Source organism: Coffea arabica, chromosome 3c, assembly GCF_036785885.1.
Source record: "Coffea arabica cultivar ET-39 chromosome 3c, Coffea Arabica ET-39 HiFi, whole genome shotgun sequence".
NCBI lineage: Eukaryota > Viridiplantae > Streptophyta > Magnoliopsida > Gentianales > Rubiaceae > Coffea > Coffea arabica.
In genome coordinates, this window is record NC_092314.1 from 41,198,638 (window position 1) to 41,223,248 (window position 24,611).

Here is a 24,611-nt window from a genome sequence, read left to right on the forward strand (position 1 = left end):
TGTATGGCAACATTGGCAACAGACAGCCCAACTCGGGTCTGTTGCATGGAGAAAAAGAAGAATCATGAAATGTTTTGGAGGAATTCATGGCTCCACGAACTCTCAAGGGCAAGTAACAAACAAACAAACAAACAAACCAGACAGGCTTTTGTTTGGAAATCAGAAATTCAATTGAGCAAAAGAACGTTAATCCACAGAAATAATAGAGACTGAACTAATAGTTTTTTTTTTTTTTTTTTTTGTGGGAATGAGACTGAACTAATAGTTGAGTCAAGAATTTCACCGAAAAAGAAAAGCAAGAAAAAAAAAAAAGAGGTTTAATCCAGACAGTGTTCATGATAAGTTCAATCAAAGGTCAAAAATACACTTATTCTTGAGTCTTATCTTGGTATGGGAAAAATGCAAGGCAAATGATTTCCCATCATATGTCAAATTCCTTCCCGCAGTCCAGGATCCAAACAAGGCATTAAAGTCAAACCTCCGAAGGAAAAGGTGAACTCAAGCTCCGTTTGATAATTCAATTCAACACTTAAACTTAATAAATTCAAATCTTAACATATTCAAACTATTTGATAATCAAAGATTGAACATTTGAATTAATTAGGTGACACTGAATTTCTTAGACAAAACTTACTTCCAAAATTAAGTGATAAATTATTTACTTATCACTTAATGTGATATGCAATCAAATATATTGAATTTAATACTTAACAATTCAACAACTCAATGAATTCAAACTTCAGATTTCAGACTTCAGTTTTATCAAACGCACCCTAAATTAGCAAACGAACCCCAGGAATTAGAGATTTTAAATTCTAATCCTCCTGTCCCCTCTTTGGAAATTTTTTTTTTTTTAAAAAAAAAAGCTATCTAGCCTTTTTTGAATAGATATCTGCAATTCTAAGCCAAACTTCTATCATATTCTTGAAAAAAAAAATTACAAAGATGCCAAAAAAAAAAGTGTTACTTCAATCAACTATTGGTACTACCAAACTTTTGAATAGCCAAAATCATTTTGCCGGACAGGGCACAAGAATCATAAAGAGTCAAGGCTAACCAGGAAGCAGAACACAAAGGCAAATAACTGATTTTGCTGCTTGGGCATCATAACATCAAGCTATCTTGTAATCAGATGCAAAAGCGGACAAAATTTTGCTGTAAACTTCTATGATGTGCAAAGAATATCGAAACTAAGAAGCTCTGCTAAGTACAACACAGCCAACAACGTTCCAATGATGGTATACTTCTAATTCATATATGGAAAAGAAATTTCTAATTCATATACATCCACCAAAATTTTCCAATTTATTCCAACAGTGGTAACCTCCCTCATGCAATAGACTAAATGCCAAAATCTTTCAAGACTATGTGAGAAAGACCAGCACAAACAGAATGATAAACAAAACGAGAAGGAACAAAATCATCATAAATTGACCCTTGGCTCCAGCCTTCTTCATTACCATGCCAACCTTTTTCTGCAGGGAAGTGTAACTTCAATTAAACAAGATTCAGACCAAAAGAGAGAGAGAATTTGGGGGGGGGGGGGGGGGGGGGGGGTAATAATACTTGAGGCCAATAAGTGGAATATCAGCTCTTACATTCAACGATAGGAATGGAACAAACCAAAGTAAGATGCAGAAGTCATATGATGGCAATACTAACCTGAACAAAATCAAGGCGATTTGATGTTCCCTCCATCTCTGTACCCAAGTCATCTATAATCTTTTCCTGCACACCAACAAAACTGGATTTTAGGAGTGCTGTTTGATTTTCGTAATATTTGACTAAAGAAAATCTTTGGACAAAAGATAGGTAACTACACAACAGAGATGCAGCAAATTTCACTCTAATAGCAATTCTCCAGAATGGAAATGACAGTTCAAAAAGTGTCAAAAGAAGTACATGTGCAAGAAGTTCTTCATGTATTGTAAGGCCAACACCTCCAATTCTTTCTACACTAGCACTGAGCTCATCCAACTCTTCATCTTGTTGCCTGCATAAGCCACACTATTACACAATGGAAATGAATAAAACACCAAAAATACGACTATAGATTGAATGATCTAGTAGTTGATCAAGTAATCAGGCCATAATTTTGAAATCTTGAACATTCTAAAAAATTTTATTATTCTTGCAGTTTCACACTTAACAAGAATCAAGCTTACTTTCAATTTTTTTAAAACTCTTTTCAGTAATTATGTAAATCTGCATTCAATTCAATAATTTAGAAAAAATTATCAAAAAATATGAAATAAGGTCAATTAATGGACAAAATAAGTTTCCTTGAAATGCTGACAAGCAATTACTAAGGGTGCATTTGATCAGTCTTAAAACTGAAATCTGAAATCTGAATCCATTAAGTTACTGAATTGTTAAGTACTAAATTTGATACATTTGAGTGTATATTACATTAAGTGATAAATGAATAGCTTATCACTTATTTTTTGGAACAAGTTTTGCCTAGAAAATTCAGTGTCACTTAATTAATTCAGATATTCTACTTTTAGTTATCAAACGTATCTAAACATGTTAAGTTCCGAGCCTATTAAGTTTAAGTGCTGAATTAGACTATCAAACACGGCCTAAAGCATGTAGTATAATCACGTGATGCATAATTTAGCAATTACTTGCTAATTGATAAAAAATGTCCTAAAAACAAATTCTTAGAGCTCGGCCTATTGTTTTACCAAATAATCAAAGTATTAGATGCTTAATGGGGAATAACCTTCTAATGAAGTTGCCAAGTTATTTTTCAGATTCTTGTTGAGAGAGAGAATTAAAGATGTTAACCAAAATCACATTCAAATGTTGCGAAACCAAAACTTTAAATCCTGGGAAAACTAACCAGAAAAATTCTATATATTCACAAACAATCATTTGTATTGTAATTGTTGTTTGGTCAGGCATATTCATCACTTGAGGAAAGAAACAGGAACACAAACAGATCATGTTCAAGACAAGGAAAAAAAAAAACAAAGAATATAGCAAAAGAAAATAAATCAAACAGAATAAGCTGGGAAGAGGTTGATAATGAAACAAAAGACCATACTTTATGAGAAGTAGCTGTCTGTCTGATTCTGAGGAAATGAGATCATCATTAGCTTGTGTAACATACTGGTTGGATCTGTCCGTCTGTTGCGAATTGGGCATTCTCATGAGTTCCCTACGCATTCCATTTACATTTGAAGAGCTTATGCCATTAGACTCCTTCCCAGCTACTATTGCCTTCTTCATATTGCCGACCTAATTACCCAACACATAAGTCTGTTAACCTCAAGTGTCTGATAAATCCAAAGCAAATCCATCCAGTATATAAGTTATTCATTGGGTAGTATGTATTATGCCTAAACAGCAGAAGAAGATTCCTGTACAGTAACACAAGGAATAACAAGTTGCAATTATAGCAGCTATGGAACAACTTATAAACAAATACCTGACTTCGAGCATTGCCGGTCCATCTTCTTCTTTTCTCAAGCTCTGGTTCATTGATACCATACCATGAAGGATCTCTTGCTGCTACGGAAATTGTTTTATCCAATTCATCCACCTTCCTATCACAAAAACAGATCTTCAGTATTTATGAAAGATACATGTGTACCTTTATGCAACCCAAAACCTTCAGAGAAAATCTGGGGAAATAAACTGGCATTTAAAAAAAAAATCACACCATGACAAGAGGAAGTTACAAAATTTAACATTTATATAAGTTGTTGAATTCACAAAAAACCATGTAGTATAAGATGAAAGGAGTCATTAAGCATTACGAAATGCATCTTTCTGAGTTTCAAAGCAAAATCGTAACCATGCTACTTTCATGGACAATTACGAAGATATGTGATTGATTGTCATTTTAGGCACATCAAAAAAAAGAAAAGGAGAAATCCTAATTCAATGATTACAAACTGCAATGCATACCTGCCACTGAATGCTCTCACAACCAGCAAGAAGTTCCTTGGTCAGATTTAGTTGCTCTCCACTATCTGGAGCAAGACGCTCCCATTTGTGAAAGCTAGATAGCAACTTGTCAATCTGGCCAAGAAAGTAATTCACAAGTTAAATATCACATACAAGAAAATTTCAATGCATGACCACACAAACAGAACGCTCAACAAAATTTTTTTTCCAAGGGAGGTGGCTGAGACCCAAGAGCATTTGAAGATAAGACATCATCAACAATTAGTAGGACATGAAGTGATAGCTCTAATTGCAGCAAGTGAAGAATTAACTATCTTTGTGCTCCTTCAGACGTATACAAAAACCAAGTACATGTCTGTCTGCGTCTGCATGTATCCACCCAAGCAAATGTACTTATGTCAGCACAAATGACATCAAGGCATGGACAAGTGGGAAAGAGTAAGGTTTAGAAGTGTGTGTTAGAAGCAAATCAATTTTTGGTCTTGGTTCTTGAAATCCTTAAAACATCCTGTATGGGAGTATCAAAATCTTCTGTGGCAACTCTGCATCTTATTTACCTAATGTACTTCAGATCATACAAAAGGTAAAAAGTGGAAAATGCTAAAAGAGGTAGAAGTTACAGTTCGAATTCAGGAGAGAAATATCTAAAAGTTAAGAGACCCCTTGAACAAAAGGTCATGTTATTCTTCTATCCCGATTTTCAATGCCATGGAATACCTACTTATACAAATGACCTCCAAAAGGATTAAAAACAAGCACATTTTCTAACACTTTTATTGAATAAGTAGGAATTTTTCACTTTTAACCCAAGAAGCCACTTTCTCTGTCTTTTACTTCCCAGGCACTTTTAATTTTGGATATTACGACCAACATAAGTAGCTCATCATGCATACCCAGTCAAACATGCCCACGAAGCACAAACATGATCTCACAAATATGCTACTATTTTTAGATCTTTGCAGCTACGGAAAACCCTAAACAAACCCAAACCCAATTTACCCAATTTGAGCAGATTCAACAAGAAAGTTTCAATGATGACGTTCTACATTGGGGCCTCCCAAATTATCCTAGCAATAAAGCCAAATTACGATATCCAGCATCTTGGCCTGCAGTCTTCTAAAACATAATCATTCCAGATTTCAGGCAATCCCCATAGAACTTAATTAAGCAATAACCATGTCACTGTAATTAATCGTAATCATCCAAATATCTACAAAAAGAGAAGCATAAATGCCTCATTCTGCTTGATCTACATTGATAAGAGAAACATTAGAACAAAGTAATGGTAATTATCAGAATCATAAAGGAAAAACAATCATGGACTTTATAAAAAAAAAAATTGACAGCATAATTAACTAAACACTGATCCGAAAACGAAATATTAATTTCTGCAAGAAGAAATAAACTTACAGAATCTTGGATCTCTTCCTTAACAATGTAGAAAGGGTCCTGAGCTGAAGATGACATTCCTTTTCTTTTACTATTTGTACCCAAAAATTCAATCTTTACTCCGTATAAACTGTATTCAAGAAATCAACAAAAACCCATTTCAGATTTCAACTTTGAAGACCTGAATTCCTCAAAATCACACAGTAGACACCTCCCATCACACACAGTCACATACCTGGAAGTTCTATCTAATATTACTATCATTAGAAAAGTAATATTATAAATATTAAAGAGCTAACCTGAAAATTAAGGAAGAATTCTTCTTAGAAGAAATTGACAACAGACGGAAGACCAAAACTTACAGATTTGTTCCTTCACCAACAACTTGATGGGGGCCGTATATTTATTTATTTTTTCAACAAACGGATGGGGGCCGTATTCGTTATACAGCGTTTTTTAATGTGGATTATTTTATTTTATTTCCCTTCCCTTTAATCATATTTGTATCATTTTCTGATTACGGTTAAAGACTGGGCTTTATCATCCTTTCAATCAAACTAAAATGAATTGGGCTTTTATTTGTATCTGGGCCCTTGTGGTGAAAGCATAAATCGGGCTCTAACTCGTCTGCTTTTGTCCGAGTTTAGAGAGAGTAGGAAATTTTCTTGATTAGCAAATTGGAATAGTTTGAAAAATAGGCAATTTCATGCATAAAACTTTATTATCAGTGTTATCTGGCCAATTTGATTCTTGAACTCATTTTGTAATTCCAATTAAGAACCTTTGAGATGATAACACTATCTACAATTGATTTCATTCCTAATTAACTAATTAAAGAGGAGTATTATGGAAATGTCACGTACGAAATTGTAATAAAACGAATGAATCATGTAAAAAGTCACCATATAAAAATTTAAAATCCTATAAAAAAAAGATGAAATTTAAGAAAGTTTAATCATGTGATTTTTTATACAATTTACTTGATTTATTACAATCCCGTAAATAATATTCCTACAATAACCCTGTTTAGTTGGACAATTAGAAGTCAGATTGGTTTCAAGTAGGGGTGGCAATCGGGTCGGGTTCGAGTTGGCGGGTCGAGTTGAGGCTTAAGTATAACAAAGAATCTGTTGACCCGAACCCGACCCGTCAACCCGAAACGAGTCAGGGTACTTGACACGAACCCGAAAATTTCAGATTGGCGGGTTGGCGGATCGACCCGAAATGACCCGAAACTTAATTTTCATTTATTAATTTATCACTGTAATTTCTAATAAATTCAATTTTTCACAAAATTAATTACATCATCAAGTAATAAAAATTTAAATAAATAATTTCAAACCAAATCTAAAATAAATTAAACACCATAAAAGCGTTTTATCCCAAACCAAATATAAAATAAATTAAAACAGCATAAAATTAAAAAATAACATAATATATTATTTGTCCAAATATAATAATTTTAACTTCACACAAGTTAAATAAATTCATTTAGGATTAAGTAATTAATGCCTTTGGAAAAAAAGAATGATTTAGTTTAGTTAGATAAAATAATTTTTATGTTTATTAAATTAGTTTTAATTCGTAAACGGGTCACATCGGGTCATATCAGGTCATCACGGGTTGACCCGAAAATTGACCTGTTTTCTTTTCGGGTTCATCGGGTTCGACCCGATTTCGACCCGAACTCCCGAAACCTCAACCCAAACCCATTAATTTCGTATTAGATTCGTATCGTATTTTTGGGTCATGTCAGGAATTGCCACCCCTAGTTTCAAGTCGTCGTGCCACCAGAAGGTGCTTAATCAGACCACAAAATAAGTTTAGGTGTGAAAATAGCTACAAATAGAAGTTTATAACTAAATTGACCGAAATTGGTCATTTACCCTTTAAAGGTTGGCCATATTTTAATTTTCCCGCTTAAAACGTCGACGGTTTGCTGGTGCAAAAGTTGCTTGCGTGGTATCATCCCCACTGTCCACTGAGCACCGGTTCATCCTAGCCGTGAAATGGTTGGAAATGAACTTGCGAGTCCCCCTTCCCTTACCTCCAAACTAATAATCCTTCCCTTCTTCTTCTTACGATCTTCGTCGTACGTACTCCTCCGGTCCAGGCTAAACCCGTTCTCTAGCATTTTCCTCTAACATCTCAAGAAGCTTAAGTCTTCGGAAAATCCTCCTGATCCGTTTGTGTCTTTCGATTGAGACTTGATTAAACGAGATGGAAAGCCGAGGTGAGTAGCGAGAATCATGTTGTCCAGAATCCCACTGAAGAAGTGTGCCACTAGTGGCTCCGGCAGCGGCGGCTTTTCCAAATATATTTTTCAGAACAACTCCACTCTAACCTCTCCCCGAAGGTAACTCATTTTTTGTATCTCAATCTGTTGTCATTGGTTTTTTTTTTTTTTTTTGGCTGCAATTTTCTTGCTGAGGGTTGAAGTAAATTTTTCCTCTTACTTTTCATTTAGTTTGGCATATGCTTATTTATTTTCTTTTTTTGGTGAATTTTATTTGATATGTTTTGTGTGTGTGTGTGTGTTTCATGTGTTTAATTTATGATGTAGTAGTGTTGCAGTGGCTGCTTAAGATACAATGTGATGAAAAATCTAAAATTGTAGAAAGTAGTTCTTTTTTGCTCTTTTTTTCTTTTGAACAAATTTTCAAAATTCGGTTAAGCCGCTTCATTAACCATATATAATAGGTTGCAAAACTTCTCTTCCTGTATAAAAGAAGAAGCTATTATAGTGATAATCCAGCGCTTCAGCATCGTGGCTGTTGAAATCGGTTTAACTTTCATTAAGCAACTACATTCATTGGCATGAAATTCGAACTCCAATTTAACTTCAAGTAGTTTTAGCCTGGCACTACAGTGCGAGGTTTTGTGCAATGACTAGTCAAGCGAGGAGAACACAAATTGGATAGTTCAGGGAAGAAATTATGCAACATAAACAGCAAAAATAAATCTCTTTAGCAAAAATTGTATTGTATTTATTATTGCTGAATTAGGAATTACATTTGTTGATATGTTCTCTATGTCTTTCAAGTTAAGTTTCGATTAAAATTTTAACATGTTCTCGAGGTTTATAGCTGCAGAAATAGTTTTACACTTAGCTTTGTTGCTCTGAGACATATATGCTTGCCAATGCATATAAACACACCTTAAATCTATGCAATGCATATGACCCAAAGTTAAAGAAGCTTGTAGCTTTGAGGTAGTATAGCATTTGCTCATAAAGAAATGAGGATGGACAAATTTCTGTACACAGCCATGTGGCCAGGTACATATAGGCACGATAGCAACAGTATGTATACTTTGTCGGAATGTAATCAAAATTTCCCATCATCTTCCTTTGCAGGAAATTTTGGAACTCTATTCTTTGCTTTGTCTGTGTTAGCTGAATCTTCTTATTTCCTTCTACTCCAATTGTTGTCAACTCCTTGCCTTGTTTCTCTTTTCCTGAATTGGTTGAACCTGATGTCGATGTTTGTTTTTGTGCAGGGGATTGTTTCTTTGTGACTTCCTAGTCCAAAATATTTCTAGTTCTCCATGTTTTCCTGAAGCTACTTCATTTTCTCACTTTCACCGTCATTACACAAGCGCACACCAAGGAGATTGCTGGCTAGAAAAACCTTTTCCTGAATCTAAACCTTCTATGAAGAAAAGCTCATTATTAAGTAATAGATTGCTGGCTTTGCAGTCACATAATATCTCTTCAAAATCCATACAAGTTAGACACATCAGTAATCCTTCGATTGAGCTGAAGACAGATAAAGATGGTGTCAGGTTTAATTTTGGTAGTCCATCAGTCAATGGTGGGTCACAAAGAAAAGCAAAGAAGGCAGGCAAGCAGGTTAAAATGTCCAAAAAAGCAAAATTTAATGAGCTTAAGTTCTACAGGTTGAAGGCAAAAAAGAAAATGAATTCTCCAAACCCAGAAGTTAGGATAAGATATAAACTTGAAAAGGTTGGTGAGATTTTGATTTATACTTCTCTATGCCGTGCCTGTCTTTGCAATTGTTTTACCATTCTTTTAGGGCTATTTCAGTCAAACCTGTTCTTTTCTTTTCACAATTGTTGCCTTTCCATTTTAATCTTTATTGCGTTCAAAGGAGTGGGGATACATACAGAGATGTTGCCAATTATATGTATCAATGGTACCAGGAAAAAGATCTTACATTATTTATTTTCTCAAATTGTTCACCAAGTTTTTGTGGTTTTCTTCTTCTTCTTCTTTTTTCCCCCCTTTAACTTCTCGTTGATAGAATTTTAACATTTTAAACATGATAAAGGCTTAAGTACGTGGTGCACAAAGTTAGCAAACAAAGTCTCACTTAGTATTGTGTTTTTTGAAAATGAAAAGGAAAAGAAAATCTCCATGATAAATGGATTGTAGGCATTGATTGTGCCATTGAAGCTTCTTGATCAACTAAATGAGCAGAATTATGGACTCAAATGGTTAAATAGCCAATTCCATCTTTTGGTTTGTAATGTCTTAGTTCTTTTTTTCCCCTTTTTTATTAAGTAAACCTAGGCTAAACCCTCACCTCTACCCTGACACATGCACATGAAAAATATCCTTTGGGAGTGCACTGGGTGGAGGATTTTATTTATTTGGTGGGGGGATTTTTATATGGTTTGGTACTTATGGTAAGTTTCATTGAAATACTCCAGGCGAAAAGAAAGGAAGCTTGGCTGATTGAGAAATTGAGGAAATATGAGGTATCTAAAGTTCCTGTGGAAACATATGATCCTGAAATTTTAACTGAAGAAGAGAGGTTTTACCTGAAGCGTACTGGTGAGAAAAAGAAAAACTATGTTCCAGTTGGGAGACGAGGTGTATTTGGAGGTGTTGTTCTTAATATGCATCTCCATTGGAAGAAGCACGAGACGGTTAAGGTCATTTGCAAACCTTGCAAGCCTGGACAGGTTCATGAATATGCTGCAGAGCTAGCTCGATTAAGTAAGGGAACTGTTATTGACATTAAACCTAACAACATTATAATCTTCTATCGTGGGAAGAATTATGTTCAACCAGTTGTTATGTCACCTCCAGATACACTCTCTAAAGCTAAGGTAATCCCTACTTCTTTAATCTACATCTGATAATTTTTTAAAAAATTTTTGGAAATCAAGGGAACACAGAGGGTTACTCTTCCCCTTTTCTTTTTCTTCTTACATGTTCCTTCCTTTTTCTTCAACCTCTAAATTATCTTCTTCCATTTCCTATCTACTTCTCCAAAGTTTTTTTTCTGCCTTGCCCAAAATTTTTTGCCTTGTTATTCATCCATTCCTTGCTCTCCTTTCTTCTCTCTTCTTTCCCCATTCCAATTGCTTTCTACCATTTTCTTTGGGGGGACTGGGTCTGAGGATAGAAGAATGCAAGGAAATTGTATATGTTACTTATAACATTTTCTTAGGACTGGGTTCAGGAGAGTGTAATTATGAAAATAGGGGCCTAACTTGAAGTCTTGAATGCTGAATTGAAGAATCAAGCTAATTGGTTCCTCTAGTTGTGTCCTCATGCAGCCTACTTTTAGGTTGAAGGATTTTTTGGAGCATCAATCTAATTGGGTTCCGCTGATTGTGTTTCTCATAGTGCTTACCTGTCCTTCAGTTGGTGATCATTTGGTTTTTGCTCAAACCCTAGTACATCAGTTGCCACCTCCTACTCTCTTAGGAACTTAAGTTTAGGATGTTTCTTGACATGTATTGATTTTAACATGGTGACTCGTGGAAGATTAGACAGAACGGGATCCACATTGGTACCCCATTGGAGCTTTTTGCAAATTAAATTTGGGGTTTACCTAAGAACAAGCATGGAAATATTCTTTGCAACTTGCTTCTGTTTTGATATATTGTGTTGCATGAGATGAGTGGAGTAGTAGAATGTTGAACATGTTACTTGGTACTTACAACAGTGCCTATAATTATAATCTTGTTTTTTGCTTTGCTTTGAGGTGTGGCAATAGATGTTTGTTTATACATTTTATTGTCTGGTATTGCAGGACTATTAAAAGGTGATCCTATTGTAACTTGCTGGGTTTATCCTTTGGCAGTTTTTCTTTTTCTGATTCATAGCTGCTTCTTAAACATTCTTTCCTTGAAAGGAGATGATATTTGTTGATTTCCTTCAAATCAGCTATGTATAACTTTATGTTAGATGAAAATTTTGGGTTTTACAATGAGCTTAATTTTTCAAATCAGCCTCTTGATTTCTTTGCTGCAGGCCTTAGAAAAGTATAGATATGAGCAATCCCTGGAGCACACAAGTCAGTTTATCGAGAAATTGGAAAAAGAGCTTGAAGATTATCTTGAACACCTTGTTCATTACAAAAAAGAAAAGGAGAATATGCCTCCGAGTACAACTATTGATACTTGATTGTTTGCTGAAATATTTTCCTGTAAGAAAACAAATATTGCTTGGCCCCCTAAATTACTTATCCACGTGATCCACATTTATCTCAATTTTCTCTTTCTCTGGGATTATGTTTTGGATTTGCTGATGGGAAATGATGATTCATGTATTTTTTGTGGTAGAGGTGTCAATCTTGTTAACTCTTCTTTGCTGCTACAAGTGATTCTACTCCTACCTGAAACATCCACTCCCCTATAAAGTCCCCATGTCCAAAAAGATCCCCTGCCTGTCTAGCATTTCCTTGACTCTTATAATGACAGATTTCCCTAAAAAATTTCCAATGTTGGGTGAAAAGATAGCCCAAAGAAGCCAAATGGTACCAATTGCTCTAATAATTGCAGCATAAAAAGAAAAAGCAGAGAGATGATAGCAAGAGAAGATTGAGTATTGAACAAACTGTAGCATATAAATCCCAGTGAATGGGTCTTCTTGGACCATTCTGCTGGTTCTTCATCTACCGCTGAAATTATGATGACTTTGGGGGTGCACCGGAATGATCTGAAGAAGTTGGTCTTTTACCTTCATTTTCATTCGATTCACAGTGATGGGATATTATCACCTACCAAGCTTGTTGAGAGAGCCCACCAAAATGGGGTAAGATTTCTCCGAATTCAATTTTTGTCTATCCTAGTAATTCTTATATGTTAAATTTGGGAATTTGTGAAAAGCCATGTTATGAAAATTGTTCTGTTTGTGTTTTGAAGAATCTGATATTGGAATTGTTTATAATTTATGATTGCGTTCAGAGGATCATGTTTTGCTCTATAAAAAGTTGAAGTCTTTACATAGTTTAACAAGAGACTAATGCCTTTCCTTTTGTTCGGTCTTTTTTAGTGTATGCAGGTGGTTCGTAAGCATATTTTAATCAGAGAGAAAACAGGGAGAGTTTACTGTGATTACCAGTTTCTGATTTTGGAATCCATCAATGGGGCAAAACTGATTGGAAAGTTATCAAAACACTCTGAGAAGCATACTGCACAGCTTAGATTTTGTGAAATTTCAGTGGTTTACATTTGGACCGCTAGCACTGTCCACTAGAGATGTCTGTTTGGAAACTGTCCCCTGTGCTCGTTTAGAATCATTTTCCAATGTTTGCAATTCAGCATCACTGATAATACGTGTTATTTACCTTGATGGACTTATATGCCATGAATACTTTTCTTTGTCCCCTCTCATGGATTTTATAGTTCAATCCTTTATAAGATCTTTGCTCCACTATTGTTCTTCTAATATTATTAGCATGAGATATGCTAGTAGTCTGCGCCTTTTTAAAGAGTACGATGTGGTTAGACTATTACAACTTATTAGTATGTATATCCTGAACAGGTGAAAGTAATTGCGTTGACAGATGATGATACAATGTCTGGTATACCTGAAGCCCAGGAAGCAGCTTTCAGATTTGGGATCAAGATTATTCCAAGAGTTGAAGTTAGCACAGTTTTCTGTCCAAGTTAAAGTCGTCTCTTTGGCTTAATTATATCTAGCATTAAAAAACAGTAGCTAAAACACATGTTTTAGGGGTCTGGTAGTTCTCCTATTAACTTTACTGGCTGTCTTGTGGCACAGTTTCATTGATTGTTAATGGATTGCTGATTTATTTATTTCCTGTTTGCACATTTTATTTTCTTTCTGATATTCAACATAAATAAACAGAGGAGAGACGGGATCAGAAGAACCAGTTCATGTTCTCGCATACTATAGCGTGTGTCGACCATCAAGGATAGAGGAATCAGTGAAGCTGATACTTGGTACAAGGAATGGGTGTTTCCTAAGTGCAAAGAGCATAGTTTCAAAATTAAACAAACTGAAGCTATCTCTCAAGTGGGAGCATATGACCAAGATAGCAGGCACAGGTGTTGCTCCTGAGAGGCTGCATGTTGCTTGTGCTTTGGTTGAAGCAGGCCATGTAGAGAACCTAAGACTGGCCTTTTCAAGATATCTTTATGATGGTGGACCTGCTTATTCTAGGTAATTAGTGTGATATAGTTAAATTTTGTGCGTTTCTTAAGTTGGTCAATATGACTTCTGTATAGATTGATTGAGAGTTCTTGTTCAGGGAAAGTGAACAAAATGCAGAGGAAGCAGTTGAACTGATATTTGAAGCAGGTGGTGTTGCAGTTCTGGCACATCCCTGGGCGCTAAAACCCCAAGTTGCCGTGATCAGAAGGCTAACAAAACCAGGCTTGCATGGAATAGACACCTGCAGAAGTGATGGAAAACTGGCAGGTACTTCATTCATACTCTGTTGCCTTCATTTACTTTCTTTTTCATCTATTGGATTTCCTAAACTTATTGCTCACATCTGCAACTTCTTCAAAGAAGATTTTCATTTTGAGTATAACAATACAACGTATTCACTTTAATCATCTTTTGGCGCATGTGGGCTTTGTAATGGTATCTTGTATCACCTTTTGTTGATAAAATAGTGTACTGCGATTGTGCTGATGCATATGGTCTTGTGAAGCTTGGAGGATCAGATTACCGGGGGAGAGGTGGACAGCATGAGTCTGATGTTTGTGTTGGGAGGGGGGGGGGGGAGTGTGAGCCTTCCCATGTCATCGGTGCGTGAGTTTCTTAAGGTCGCCATACCAATTTGGTTCAAAGGCTATTGTAGATAGTCTTGGAAAAATGTCAAAGATCCCAATGATGTAAATTTACATTTTATAATCAATTGTAGCTGCAATCACGCAACGTATTGACAATCTGCATGTAATGTATTGACAAGTTTAGCCACAATGACGCAATGTATTGACAAATCTGCACGGAAATGCGCTCTATCTCTCTCTCTCTCAAAAATCTGGGAGGGAGAATGTTGAGGTCAAATTTGGAATACTAAAACTAATGTGCTAATTGCCTTTGTAATTTGTTTGGATAGTTTATGGGTTTTTCTAATTGTTCCTTGTAACACACCTGGAATTTACCCAAGTTATTATGTGTGTGTATGTATTTATATATACTTACTCTAATAAATATTTCATTTCAAATTTGATGCTTGAAATATATATTAACAAGTATCTAATGGGCACTTATAAGATACTTTTATAGTTTATTATTGAGTAAATTTTTTATATACTGACAGTGTATACATTCGCGGGTCTAGATATATGTTACATATATAAAATTTGGTGTTTAAATTCAAATTCAGATGATGTGACATTCATTCAATCCCATTAGTTTATACACTAATAGTGTATAAGAAAGATTAATCATTTATTATTTGTATAATTTTATTTGTTTATATCATAAATGTATTTTTTAATCACCTTTTGATTTCATATATATCACATAAAAAAGTGTTATAATATTTTTTTTAAAAAAAAACTTATCCTAAATAATCCTTTTTTCCAAACACAAATGAATCAGAACAACATGCAACGTTATCCATCAATCTGGGATTGTCTATATTGAAGTGCATTCAGTCTAAAACAATCGCCAACTCTCAAATGAAATACCTCATATTTTGAATTAAATTATAACTTAACAGAATTCGTTTAAACTTAACAGAATTCGATAAACTTAACAGAATCCGGTAAATTTAATAGTCGAGACCGTCATTTTCGTTAAATTTAACGAATTTTATTAATTTGTAATTTAGTTTATAACATGAGATATCGTTTTTTATGTTTTGAAATCATGGGGGATTTTTCTGTGTATTAGATATATCACAGGGGTTTTTTTTATTTTTAACCCATTTTTTTAAAGATAAATCTCTAATCCACATCGTCCAAATAGATGCCTTCAGTGTAATAGTTTTCTAGACAGTTTTTTGTTATTAAAAGAAACTGTAGTCGTTTGGATTAATTGCACAAGACTTCCTGCACCAGAGTACTGGAGAAACCGATCTAACCTTAGTAGGAGAAAGGTCATAAAATGTAGGAGAAAACCCCAGCAAGTGTACGAGAATGACCCAACAGAAGGGCCATAATTATGATATGTATATATATAAAAAAAAAAATTGTGCACTGAAACAAGATGTCATGGAAGAAATTAAACAAAGCTTATAGGCGAACAAAATCCATAAATTATGCTTTTAATTTTATGACCGCATGGTTGTTTGAATTATTTGACATGCTTATTCACTTATATATATATATAGAGAGAGAGAGAGAGAGAAATGACGGAATTTAAGAAATAAGAAGGGGGAATAGGAGGTTTAAATCCAAAACTTCTAAATTCTGGAGTTTCAGAATCAATCTTTAGACGAAGACTTTCTTGGCATTATTTGACATTTTCTTAATCTTTGTCAACGGGAAACTTGGGCAAAGGTTAATTGATGACACATGTTGACCTTAAAAAAAAAGGAGTTGCACAATTCAACATGAAAAAAATATCAAGTAAAGATGAGCTTTTAATTTTTTCCAAATACATTTCTTTCAATAATATTTGTCCTTAATAATAATATTGATGTTCTTTAGAACAATAAACGATGAAAAATATGTAAGACTTGGAGAAGCACGTGCACATAAGGATAAAAATTGCACCAAGTCATTCAAAAAAGGGAAAAAAAATAATGTTGCGATAATAACAAATAATGAATATCCTCATTCGTAATATGCTTTTTATTTTGAGTGTTTTTTTATAAACATCTGAGCAAAATACCATTTATAATATTTCATAATTTTTGATCCTCTATACATCTTTGCAATTGCAACTTCAAGTTTAAAATTTTGGCAATCGTAGTATTGGTTTTTTAATTGACCATCTATAAATTATATATTGGTTTAATTCTATCCAATTACATGGTTCTAGTAAATTAATAAAAGAATCTGTTGAAATCTGTTTAGTGAAAGGGCTTATTAGCTGAGTTGTTTTTTTTTTTATCTCTGCATCAAGAAACTGGTTGAACTGAGTTTCCTCCAGATCTGTTTTACATCCAAATTCATAAAACGAATACAACTTCTGAAATATTCTTTTGATAGTCATTGTTATATTAATGAGTTGATAAGTAGTAATGCAAATAGCAGGGGATAGAGATTAGTGTCAAAGTTACTACTTTTATTTTAATTTTTATTTTTCACAAGGGAACACAGGATTTAAAAAGCAGGGAAGTGACAGAGGGATTAGAACCCAGGACCTCTAATTCCTAGATCTCGAGTCAAAGTTACTAACTAATACACTTTTATCGAAAACGACATAAGACACACACACACCCAACTAATTAAATTTGACTGAGGGTTAAAGCTAAGAGGACCTAAGAGGTAAACCTAAGGGGGACCCCAAAACCTTACCTATCCAGCCAATTGGTAATTGGAAGGCAAACCTGTGGACCTTAAGTCTAGGTTAAAGAACCCACATCCTAGCGATGTGGGACGGATGCCCATCCCCCCCCCCCCCCCCCCCCCCCCGAGCCATTAAATTCTAAATCCAATCTCTTGGCTGAGATCACTTGTGACCAAATGAAAGGAACATTTTTACTAGTCATTTCAACATTGCAACTTGTCCAGCAATACCTGTCTTTCTACATACACCATTAAATTCTAAATCCAATCTCTTGGCTGAGATCACTTGTGACCAAATGAAAGGAACATTTTTACTAGTCATTTCAACATTGCAACTTGTCCAGCAATACCTGTCTTTCTACATAGAAGCATTAACAAATCAAAGAATCATTTTCCACCCCGTAAACTAATCTACAAAAAATGAGAAAGTACGTATTGGAAAATTTTTTTTAGCATCTGCAGTAGAATGAAACTTAAAATTATGGAAGATGCTAGAAAAGGTCCATGCAAAGAAGCAAAATCCAATTTGGATGGTAATTCACAAAAGTCCAAAGTCAAGATGTCCATCATGTTTTTTTTTTTTTTTTTTATTACTTGTCATCATCTACATCTACACTTACTCCTAATCCTAATCTAACCTATACTAGGGAATGAACGACGGGACTAAACTACCATCGAACCATACGAGTGCACAGCATTCATATGGATCTTAAGCAAAGCTACATTAAGTGGCACTTTTTTGATGGGAGGCCAAGGGTTCACCCACACTAAAGGTGGTGGCCAACTCCACTAAAGGGGGTTGGTTATTTGTCCATCATATCATTATCATATTTCTTGCCAAAATTCAAATTGATGACTTGTTCTTTTACAAGTTTATATATACCAGGGTCTATATACTTATTGCAACTTCCAAATTTCTCAAGTCTTCAGCTCTAAAATGGAAGAAACTGGTGGGGTAAAGCTCTTAGGATTCTGGGTAAGCCCATTTGCTCAAAGGGTGAAGTGGGCACTGAAGCTAAAAGGCGTTCAGTATGAATACATAGAAGAAGATATATACAATAAGAGCCCTTTGCTGTCAAAGTTGAATCCTGTTTACGGAATGGTTCCTGTTCTTGTTCACAATGGAAAACCAATTTCAGAATCCATAATCATTCTAGAATACATTGATGAGGTGTGGAAACAGGCTCCCCTGTTGCCTCAAGATCCTTATGAAAGAGCCCAAGCACGCTTTTGGGCTAAATTTGCCGAAGAGAAGGTATTGACTGCTTATTTATTACCGGCTACTTGATCCTTCTTGTGGCCTAAAATTGTGCTGTAGCATTAAAATCTGATCACCCTTTACTTTGGTTTCAAGCCTAATTTCATGGCTGTTCTTTGATTGATGTCCAGGTTAGACAATCCGTGTGGGAAGCTATGTGTTCTAGTGGTGAAGAGAAGCAGAAGGCAGTGAAATCAGCAGTGGAGGCGTTTGAAGAGTTTGAGAAGGAGCTAAAACGAAGAGGGACAAAGTTCTTTGGAGGGGAAACGATTGGTTTTGTGGATATCGTAGCTGGCTGTATTTCTTACCAGCTGGCCCTGCATGAGGAAGTTGGATCCATCAAGATTCTTGACTCATCAAAGTTCCCAGCCATTTCTGAGTGGATCAAGAATTTTCTCAATCATCCACTGATTAATGAAGGCTTACCACAGAAAGATCAGATGTTTGCTTATTTCTCCAAACGTAGCAAAGAAATAGCTTCTCAGAAAATGTCTCACAAGACTGCTTAGAAAAAAGTTGAATCATTGGAACAAGACAATGTCCTATAACATGTATGTGTTGGAACACATTACCCTACTACTAGATTAATGATGTGACGTCATATTATATTTTGCCTATTATTGTATTTTAATCTATATTTCATTGTTTTGTGTCATGCCTTGTTTGGATTGCTGTTTTCCGTCGAAAAATTGCGTCGTTTTCCGTGATCACATTTCCCTATTACCTTTTTTCCTCACATACATCAAATCGCTACAGTAATTTTTCCGTGAAAAATGACGAAAAATGCAATCTAAACACAATTGTGCAAATATATTAGTTAAAACTAGTATTGAACTCGTAATTAGTAGTTATTTTCTTCCTTTTCTTGTACAAAATATATTGGTCGGCGGTGCCAGAATACACTAGTAGTTTAATTGGCATACGCCTTCTTATTAACTAATATTCGAACATAACAATCAACTTTTTTTTTTTTTAAAAAAAGCTCAACAATAATTACGCAAATAATTATTCAACAATCAACTTCAACAATAATTATTCAAATATTAGATAACGTGCACATATACACACCAACAAGGCTCTAAAAAAAATTTCTGTACCTTGCACGGGTTAGCAACTAGTTTTAGGTTTTAAGGAAAATACCGGAAATGAAAATGCAAGGTGAAATGGAGCCCCTGAAAACTATTGAACCGGGTCAGAACAGTATAAAACGGATTCTTTTGTAAAATCCGGGTAAATAGTATAGTATATACTGGGAATGGGTCCCGACTCCCGACCCAGACCCTACTTATTTCCAGCCCTAGAATGAAGAAGATATTTAAGGAAACAGCGTCGTTTAGCAGACACCAAAATTATAACACTCTTTTGCAGAAACAGCGTCGTTTCGGAGCTCTCCCTGAGATCTCGTCTACTCTCTCCCTCTGTCTCTGTCTCTCTGGTCATCTCCCTCTTTCAGTTTTCAGGTCACTCGATAATATATATTCTTTCATATTTACTATTCATTTTTTCTATTCTCTTTTTTTTTTCCCTCTAAATTTAATATTTTTTTCCATAAACAAAATTATCTGGCTTCTTTCGGTTTCCAGTTTTGCCCTTCGCCGCCGCTCCCCAATTCGCCGGCACCGGAATCTGCACGCCACCGGTTTGTATTCCCCTCCTGTATATTTCTTGTTTATACGTTTGTGTTTGCATTTTGATAATTTGTCACATTTTCATTTTCATTTTCATTTTCTTTTTTTGCTCATTGAAAAGGAAAGATTTTTTTTTTTGGCTAAGAATTTTTGCTTAAGATTGAGATTATCATGCAGTTGGTGTTTAACGTTAGAATTGTCGAAAATTAGGCTTAGTTTGAGAAAAATGTGATTTTGGGATTAATAATTAGAGGTATTGAATTTGGAAATTGAGGAAAATTATCTGACAGAATTTGAGGGCTTTGATAGCTCAGTGGAGGAATATCATTAATTTTACGTTGGAAATTGAAGAAATTTAGATTTTTGTTCTGTTTGGAAGTGTTTAAGTTGAAGACTCACGTTTTCAGAAGTGACATGATTATCATGAGGAGGGCATGAGAAGCTGTATTTTCTCAGGTGGGACTGAAATTATAAATTTTGACTTGTTGGTTAACAAATTTGGAATTTTTAAGGTAGAGGAAGATTATTGTTCCATTTGATTGTGTCACATGGGTGCCAATACAATGCAGGTTTATAGACCTAATTTTAGATGGATTGGCTAGCTAATTATGTATAGAAAGTTAAAGTATCAGGTGGTGCATGATTAGGGCATGTTAAGAAGGAATTTGATACGTGGCTTGTAGAGATGTGGTTTAGACGTGGCTATGACTGGATGTAGATGCATTTATGTTACATGATATGGAAGATGGATGTGCTGCCAAATTTAGAAATAGAGATATGAAGGGCTAGGGCATTGAAATTTTTTAGAGGCAGAGAGTTTTGAAGTTTTAATAGACACATTACACTTATAAGGTTATAGTAATAAGTTGATTTAGTAGGTCGTTATTGGTGTATGGCGGATAATTGACGTGTGGGTTGTTTTGCATGTTGGCCAGCAACTTTTAGGTTTGTTGTGCTTGTAGATTGATGAGTGTGCTGTATTTGCACATAATCTTGTTTTAGTGTGCTGAAGTCAATACTTTTGCTATCTTGTGTATGAGTATGAATTGGTTGGTATGTCAAGTGTACAAAAATCATGTAATGTTCTTGGTCATTATTACAAGAAGTTGCGCTTGACTGTTGAATTCAATCACTGTATATGTCAACTATGGCAAGACAGCTGGACTGACTTTGAAGTTCTGTCAAACCATAAGTGTGGGTAAATGTCTTGACACGTGGTGGGATGTCAGATATTTTCTGTAACTGAGACATTTCGTACTTGCAGACAGAAATTTCAGAAGGCTTACAAATTGGAAAGAATTTATGTTTTTCAGTGTCCAAATATTTCTACGCTTGTAAAATGTTTTGATTGATGGATATGCATTTGGTGGCTTCTGAAGGAAGTCGGGCTATGACATGTATTGATAACTTTTTTTTTTTCTTTCTGGATCTTGGAAGTTGAAAGGAATTTTATCCCTGAGGTTCCTTATCATGTTGGGTTTAGTTTCTGAAGAATTCTAAAGTATTCCAACCTTGAAATTTCATAAATGAATGCATTCATGATTTTCTTCGTTAGCAAAGCATTTGTACTTTTTTTTCTTAGCAAAGCATCAATTTGTTGTCAACAATTTCAATTATTCCGATCGTCTTTGGCTTGTTTGTATCGGAATAGATGTAACTGGAAGCAGAAATGGATATGCATTCAAGCAACCCTGGTCCAATTGATGATTCTGTCCTTTATGATCAAGATAAGCATGTCTCAGCTGCTGTTTGGGAGGGGCAGGTGACACTGTATATGAATAGTTGTCCATCTTTGATTTCTTCTTTTGTCGAAATATATCTGCAGATTCTAATTTTAATATCAAACAGGAACGAGGTGCACTTAGGTGCCATGAACATACCTCAAAGCTGGATCGCTGGGTTCTTACTGATAAGCAAATTGAATTGGTAAAGAAGGCTGGATTTGGTTTCTTGAGATTGATACCTGCTATTAGTTTGGATAACCCACTTATCTCTGCGTTGGTTGAGAGATGGAGAAGAGAAACAAACACATTCCATTTCACTGTAGGAGAGATGACAGTGACTCTGGAAGATGTCGCATATTTGCTGGGGCTACCAATTGATGGTGAACCAGTTATAGGTGTTACATATACCACATGTGATGCAGTATGTGTCAAATATTTAGGAAAAGGACCAGATTCTGGGTACACGAGTGGTGGAATGGTGAAACTTAGCTGGTTGAAAGAGAGCTTCTCTCATTGTCCCGAGGATGCTTCAGATGAAGATGTTGAGTGTTACACCCGTGCCTATCTTCTTTATCTTGTTGGTAGCACAATATTTTCAACAACCACTGGTAACAAAGTCCCTGTGATGTACCTTCCGTTGTTTGAAGACTTTGAAGAAGCAGGGAAATATGCATGGGGTGCAGCAACATTATCTTTTTTGTATAGAGCGCTTGGTAATGCCTCATTGAAATCTCAGAGCACAATTAGTGGTTGCTTAACTCTGCTACAGGTCAGTTGAAGCTGACTAGCTCTCTTTCTTTTCTTGGCTTTTGGTACCTAGATATTAGGAAATTCAAGCCTTAGAGAGCAAGCATTGCTGTATTTCTATTAGTTATTTGATGTGGTATGTTGCTTTTCAAAAGATTTAGTTGACAGATTTACCTGTATCTGGAAATCACCTGTTGCAGTGCTGGAGCTACTATCATCTTAATGTTGGTAGACCTCGACTTAAGCATGATCCAATCCATGAATGTTTTCCATTTGTGCTCCGTTGGAAAGGTAAACAAAGTGGTCCAACATCAAATCGTGATGTAGCCTTCTACCGTAAAGCATTGGACTCCCTCAAGGCATCTGACGTAAGTTTGTTATGTGATGCATGTTATTTAATGTTAGAGATCCTTGTCTATTTTCTTGTTATGTGATGCTTGTTGTTTAATGTCACAGATCCTTGTCTATTTTCTTGTTTTGTGATGTAAGTTTGTTATGTGATGCATGTTGTTTGATGTTACAGACCCTTGTCTATTTTCTTGTTAATTGGTGTAACAAGTAACTTGTTCATGTACAGGTAAATTGGTCTCCTTATACAAATATCGGTCATACTGTTATACCAGTAAATATTATAAATAGTCTCATTCTTGGGAGATCAAAGACAATGTTGATATGCTTTGACAAAGCAGAGAGACACCTTCCAGACCGTTGCCTGAGGCAGTTTGACATGACTCAAACAATCCCAGAAGATGTACAAAAGTGGGAGAGGAAGAGCCGTGGAGTAGATGGCGGGGTAGACCTCTCTTTGAAAATGGAATCAGAGCTCAATGAATGGTCATATCGCCGTCTCCATATTGTTGAGGCTGAAGAAGATGTCGAGGAAAGTGAATACATGCACTGGTACTTGAGAATAACACGCAAGTTGGTTGGTAGGCCCATACCGATCTCATCGGAGTTTCAGAGAATGGTAAGCCTTGTAATTTTCTTATAATGCATGCAATATTAATAAAAACATCACTTACTGTCACTGGCAATTCAATTCTGTTAGTTCAGGATTTTTTGTCCACTTTTTTTTCTTTGAATTAGAGCTGTGTACGATGCTGACATGCATATATGTGGTAATACTATGTATGCATTGATTCTTTGTGCATCTTCTGATTTATTCTTTATCTGCTGATGCGGACTATAGAATGCAGCACTGAGGGACATTGCCCATGTGGCAGATACTCTTTCCACGCATGGGATGGATGACCAACAGATACAGGCAGTGTCAAGAATCAGGTATGTTGCACATGAGTGCTTGAGGGACCAGTTTGGGGTTTCATTGGTGGTGGCCTCCGTGCCAAATGAAGTTGGGAAAAGGACAAGAGGGAAGGAGAAGGTAAGGAGGAAGGGCATGGGAAAACGGAGAAAAAAAGAAGACACAGATCATCATAGTTTGTACCGCTTGAATCCCATGGCCAGTCAACTAGTTTCATATCCTGCAGAAAATGAGCTTGATCATGCGCTGCAGTGTCTTCCTCCAAGTGAGACAGAGAATGTACGGGCATCTCTTATGGTTCACAAAGTTGATGAAGTAGAGGTTTGTGATGATTCTAATGAGGTTGATGATTTGCACTTCCGCCATACAGCTGAAGAAGATGACGATGATCAACCTTCACAGGGAGCAAGTGAAAGTGCTGCAGAGTTGCCTTGTACAGCTACTGAGGTTGTTCAACAACCCTCTCTGGAAAGCACTGAGGATGTTGCTCGGCAAGTGGAGGCACATTAATCTGTGTGTCTTTTAATGTTGACTACAAGAGGTATATTCTTTTGAATTTTATCTACCGTCTTACTTATGGATTCTATAACCTCTTTTCTTCGTGGGTTAATGACTCTATCAATTACATTGTCATTTTTGCAGGCATTCTAGGATGATCATCTGCCATGATGAATTGCTCTTTCGTGGAGCCTCGAAATCTTTTAAGCCTCCAAATATCTTGTTATGCCAGGCTGTCTCTGATTAGTTAGGTAGACCGTAATAGTTTCTTCTGTTTACCTGTAGCCTTTCTGGTTGTAATTTAACACAGAAAGGAATGTGATTGTAATTCATTTTGACTTGTCATGTTTTATATTTAAATGATTAGGTATATTCTTAGTGATTAAGGAATTTTGGTAGCTATTTCTGGCCTTTAATTCATCAATCCCCAGAAGTGGTTTGATGGCATTGCTAAATTATGATAAACTGCTGTGATAACGATGTGATCACTTTCGTTGCTTACTCTCCTTTCACCTCTTCAAGTTGATAATATAATTTATACATGGCTCACAAAACAA

General features: G+C 35.5%; 4 protein-coding genes and 1 pseudogene across 7 annotated transcripts; 4 read left to right on the plus strand and 1 right to left on the minus strand.

The window, feature by feature from the left end:
* Positions 1–1,223: 1,223 nt before the first annotated feature.
* LOC113735088 (syntaxin-61-like) lies at positions 1,224–5,807 on the minus strand. Of its 2 annotated transcripts, none has more exons than XM_027262010.2 (8): positions 5,667–5,807; positions 5,326–5,434; positions 3,916–4,029; positions 3,434–3,547; positions 3,050–3,243; positions 1,903–1,993; positions 1,663–1,728; positions 1,224–1,475 (listed from the first exon to the last, which is right to left on the minus strand). In XM_027262010.2, exons 2-8 carry the CDS (start codon positions 5,380–5,382, stop codon positions 1,365–1,367), a joined length of 747 nt encoding a protein of 248 aa, XP_027117811.1. In that variant the 5' UTR covers positions 5,383–5,434; positions 5,667–5,807; the 3' UTR covers positions 1,224–1,364. The 2 variants fall into 2 exon arrangements, with proteins under 2 accessions (XP_027117811.1, XP_027117810.1); XM_027262009.2 differs by having other exon boundaries at positions 5,604–5,771.
* Positions 5,808–7,319: 1,512 nt separating this feature from the next.
* LOC113735089 (uncharacterized CRM domain-containing protein At3g25440, chloroplastic) lies at positions 7,320–13,320 on the plus strand. Of its 2 annotated transcripts, XM_072082754.1 has the most exons (5): positions 7,321–7,660; positions 8,803–9,268; positions 9,976–10,377; positions 11,531–11,705; positions 13,046–13,320. In XM_072082754.1, the coding sequence occupies exons 1-4, from the start codon at positions 7,554–7,556 to the stop codon at positions 11,681–11,683; spliced, it is 1,128 nt and encodes a 375-aa protein (XP_071938855.1). In that variant the 5' UTR covers positions 7,321–7,553; the 3' UTR covers positions 11,684–11,705; positions 13,046–13,320. The 2 variants fall into 2 exon arrangements, with proteins under 2 accessions (XP_071938856.1, XP_071938855.1); XM_072082755.1 differs by lacking the exon at positions 13,046–13,320 and having other exon boundaries at positions 7,320–7,660; positions 11,310–11,769.
* Positions 13,046–14,487, plus strand: LOC113735090 (uncharacterized; annotated as a pseudogene).
* Positions 14,488–17,788: 3,301 nt separating this feature from the next.
* On the plus strand, positions 17,789–18,851 carry LOC113735091 (glutathione S-transferase U7-like). The gene is made up of 2 exons (XM_027262013.2): positions 17,789–18,193; positions 18,328–18,851. The coding sequence occupies exons 1-2, from the start codon at positions 17,876–17,878 to the stop codon at positions 18,703–18,705; spliced, it is 696 nt and encodes a 231-aa protein (XP_027117814.1). The 5' UTR covers positions 17,789–17,875; the 3' UTR covers positions 18,706–18,851.
* A 616-nt stretch (positions 18,852–19,467) lies between these two features.
* Positions 19,468–24,456, plus strand: LOC113735092 (protein MAIN-LIKE 2). Of its 2 annotated transcripts, XM_027262015.2 has the most exons (8): positions 19,468–19,656; positions 19,780–19,835; positions 21,476–21,586; positions 21,673–22,317; positions 22,496–22,663; positions 22,873–23,262; positions 23,485–24,097; positions 24,199–24,456. In XM_027262015.2, the coding sequence occupies exons 3-7, from the start codon at positions 21,494–21,496 to the stop codon at positions 24,064–24,066; spliced, it is 1,878 nt and encodes a 625-aa protein (XP_027117816.1). In that variant the 5' UTR covers positions 19,468–19,656; positions 19,780–19,835; positions 21,476–21,493; the 3' UTR covers positions 24,067–24,097; positions 24,199–24,456. The 2 variants fall into 2 exon arrangements, with proteins under 2 accessions (XP_027117816.1, XP_027117815.1); XM_027262014.2 differs by having other exon boundaries at positions 19,468–19,835.
* Positions 24,457–24,611: the final 155 nt, after the last annotated feature.

Bases quoted from the DNA above. Each gene is read 5' to 3' on its own strand.
- LOC113735091 (XM_027262013.2), top strand. From the start codon at position 17,876: ATGGAAGAAACTGGTGGGGTAAAGCTCTTAGGATTCTGGGTAAGCCCA. The intron at 18,194-18,327 runs GTATTGACTGCT...ATTGATGTCCAG, and splicing joins CTAAATTTGCCGAAGAGAAG to GTTAGACAATCCGTGTGGGA.
- LOC113735089 (XM_072082754.1), top strand. From the start codon at position 7,554: ATGTTGTCCAGAATCCCACTGAAGAAGTGTGCCACTAGTGGCTCCGGC. The intron at 7,661-8,802 runs GTAACTCATTTT...GTTTTTGTGCAG, and splicing joins ACTCTAACCTCTCCCCGAAG to GGGATTGTTTCTTTGTGACT. The intron at 10,378-11,530 runs GTAATCCCTACT...TCTTTGCTGCAG, and splicing joins ATACACTCTCTAAAGCTAAG to GCCTTAGAAAAGTATAGATA.
- LOC113735092 (XM_027262014.2), top strand. From the start codon at position 21,494: ATGGATATGCATTCAAGCAACCCTGGTCCAATTGATGATTCTGTCCTT. The intron at 22,318-22,495 runs GTCAGTTGAAGC...CACCTGTTGCAG, and splicing joins GTTGCTTAACTCTGCTACAG to TGCTGGAGCTACTATCATCT. The intron at 23,263-23,484 runs GTAAGCCTTGTA...TGCGGACTATAG, and splicing joins CATCGGAGTTTCAGAGAATG to AATGCAGCACTGAGGGACAT.
- LOC113735088 (XM_027262010.2), bottom strand. From the start codon at position 5,382: ATGTCATCTTCAGCTCAGGACCCTTTCTACATTGTTAAGGAAGAGATC. The intron at 1,994-3,049 runs GTATGGTCTTTT...TGGCTTATGCAG, and splicing joins AGACAGCTACTTCTCATAAA to GCAACAAGATGAAGAGTTGG. The intron at 1,476-1,662 runs GTTAGTATTGCC...ACTTCCCTGCAG, and splicing joins ATCGCCTTGATTTTGTTCAG to AAAAAGGTTGGCATGGTAAT.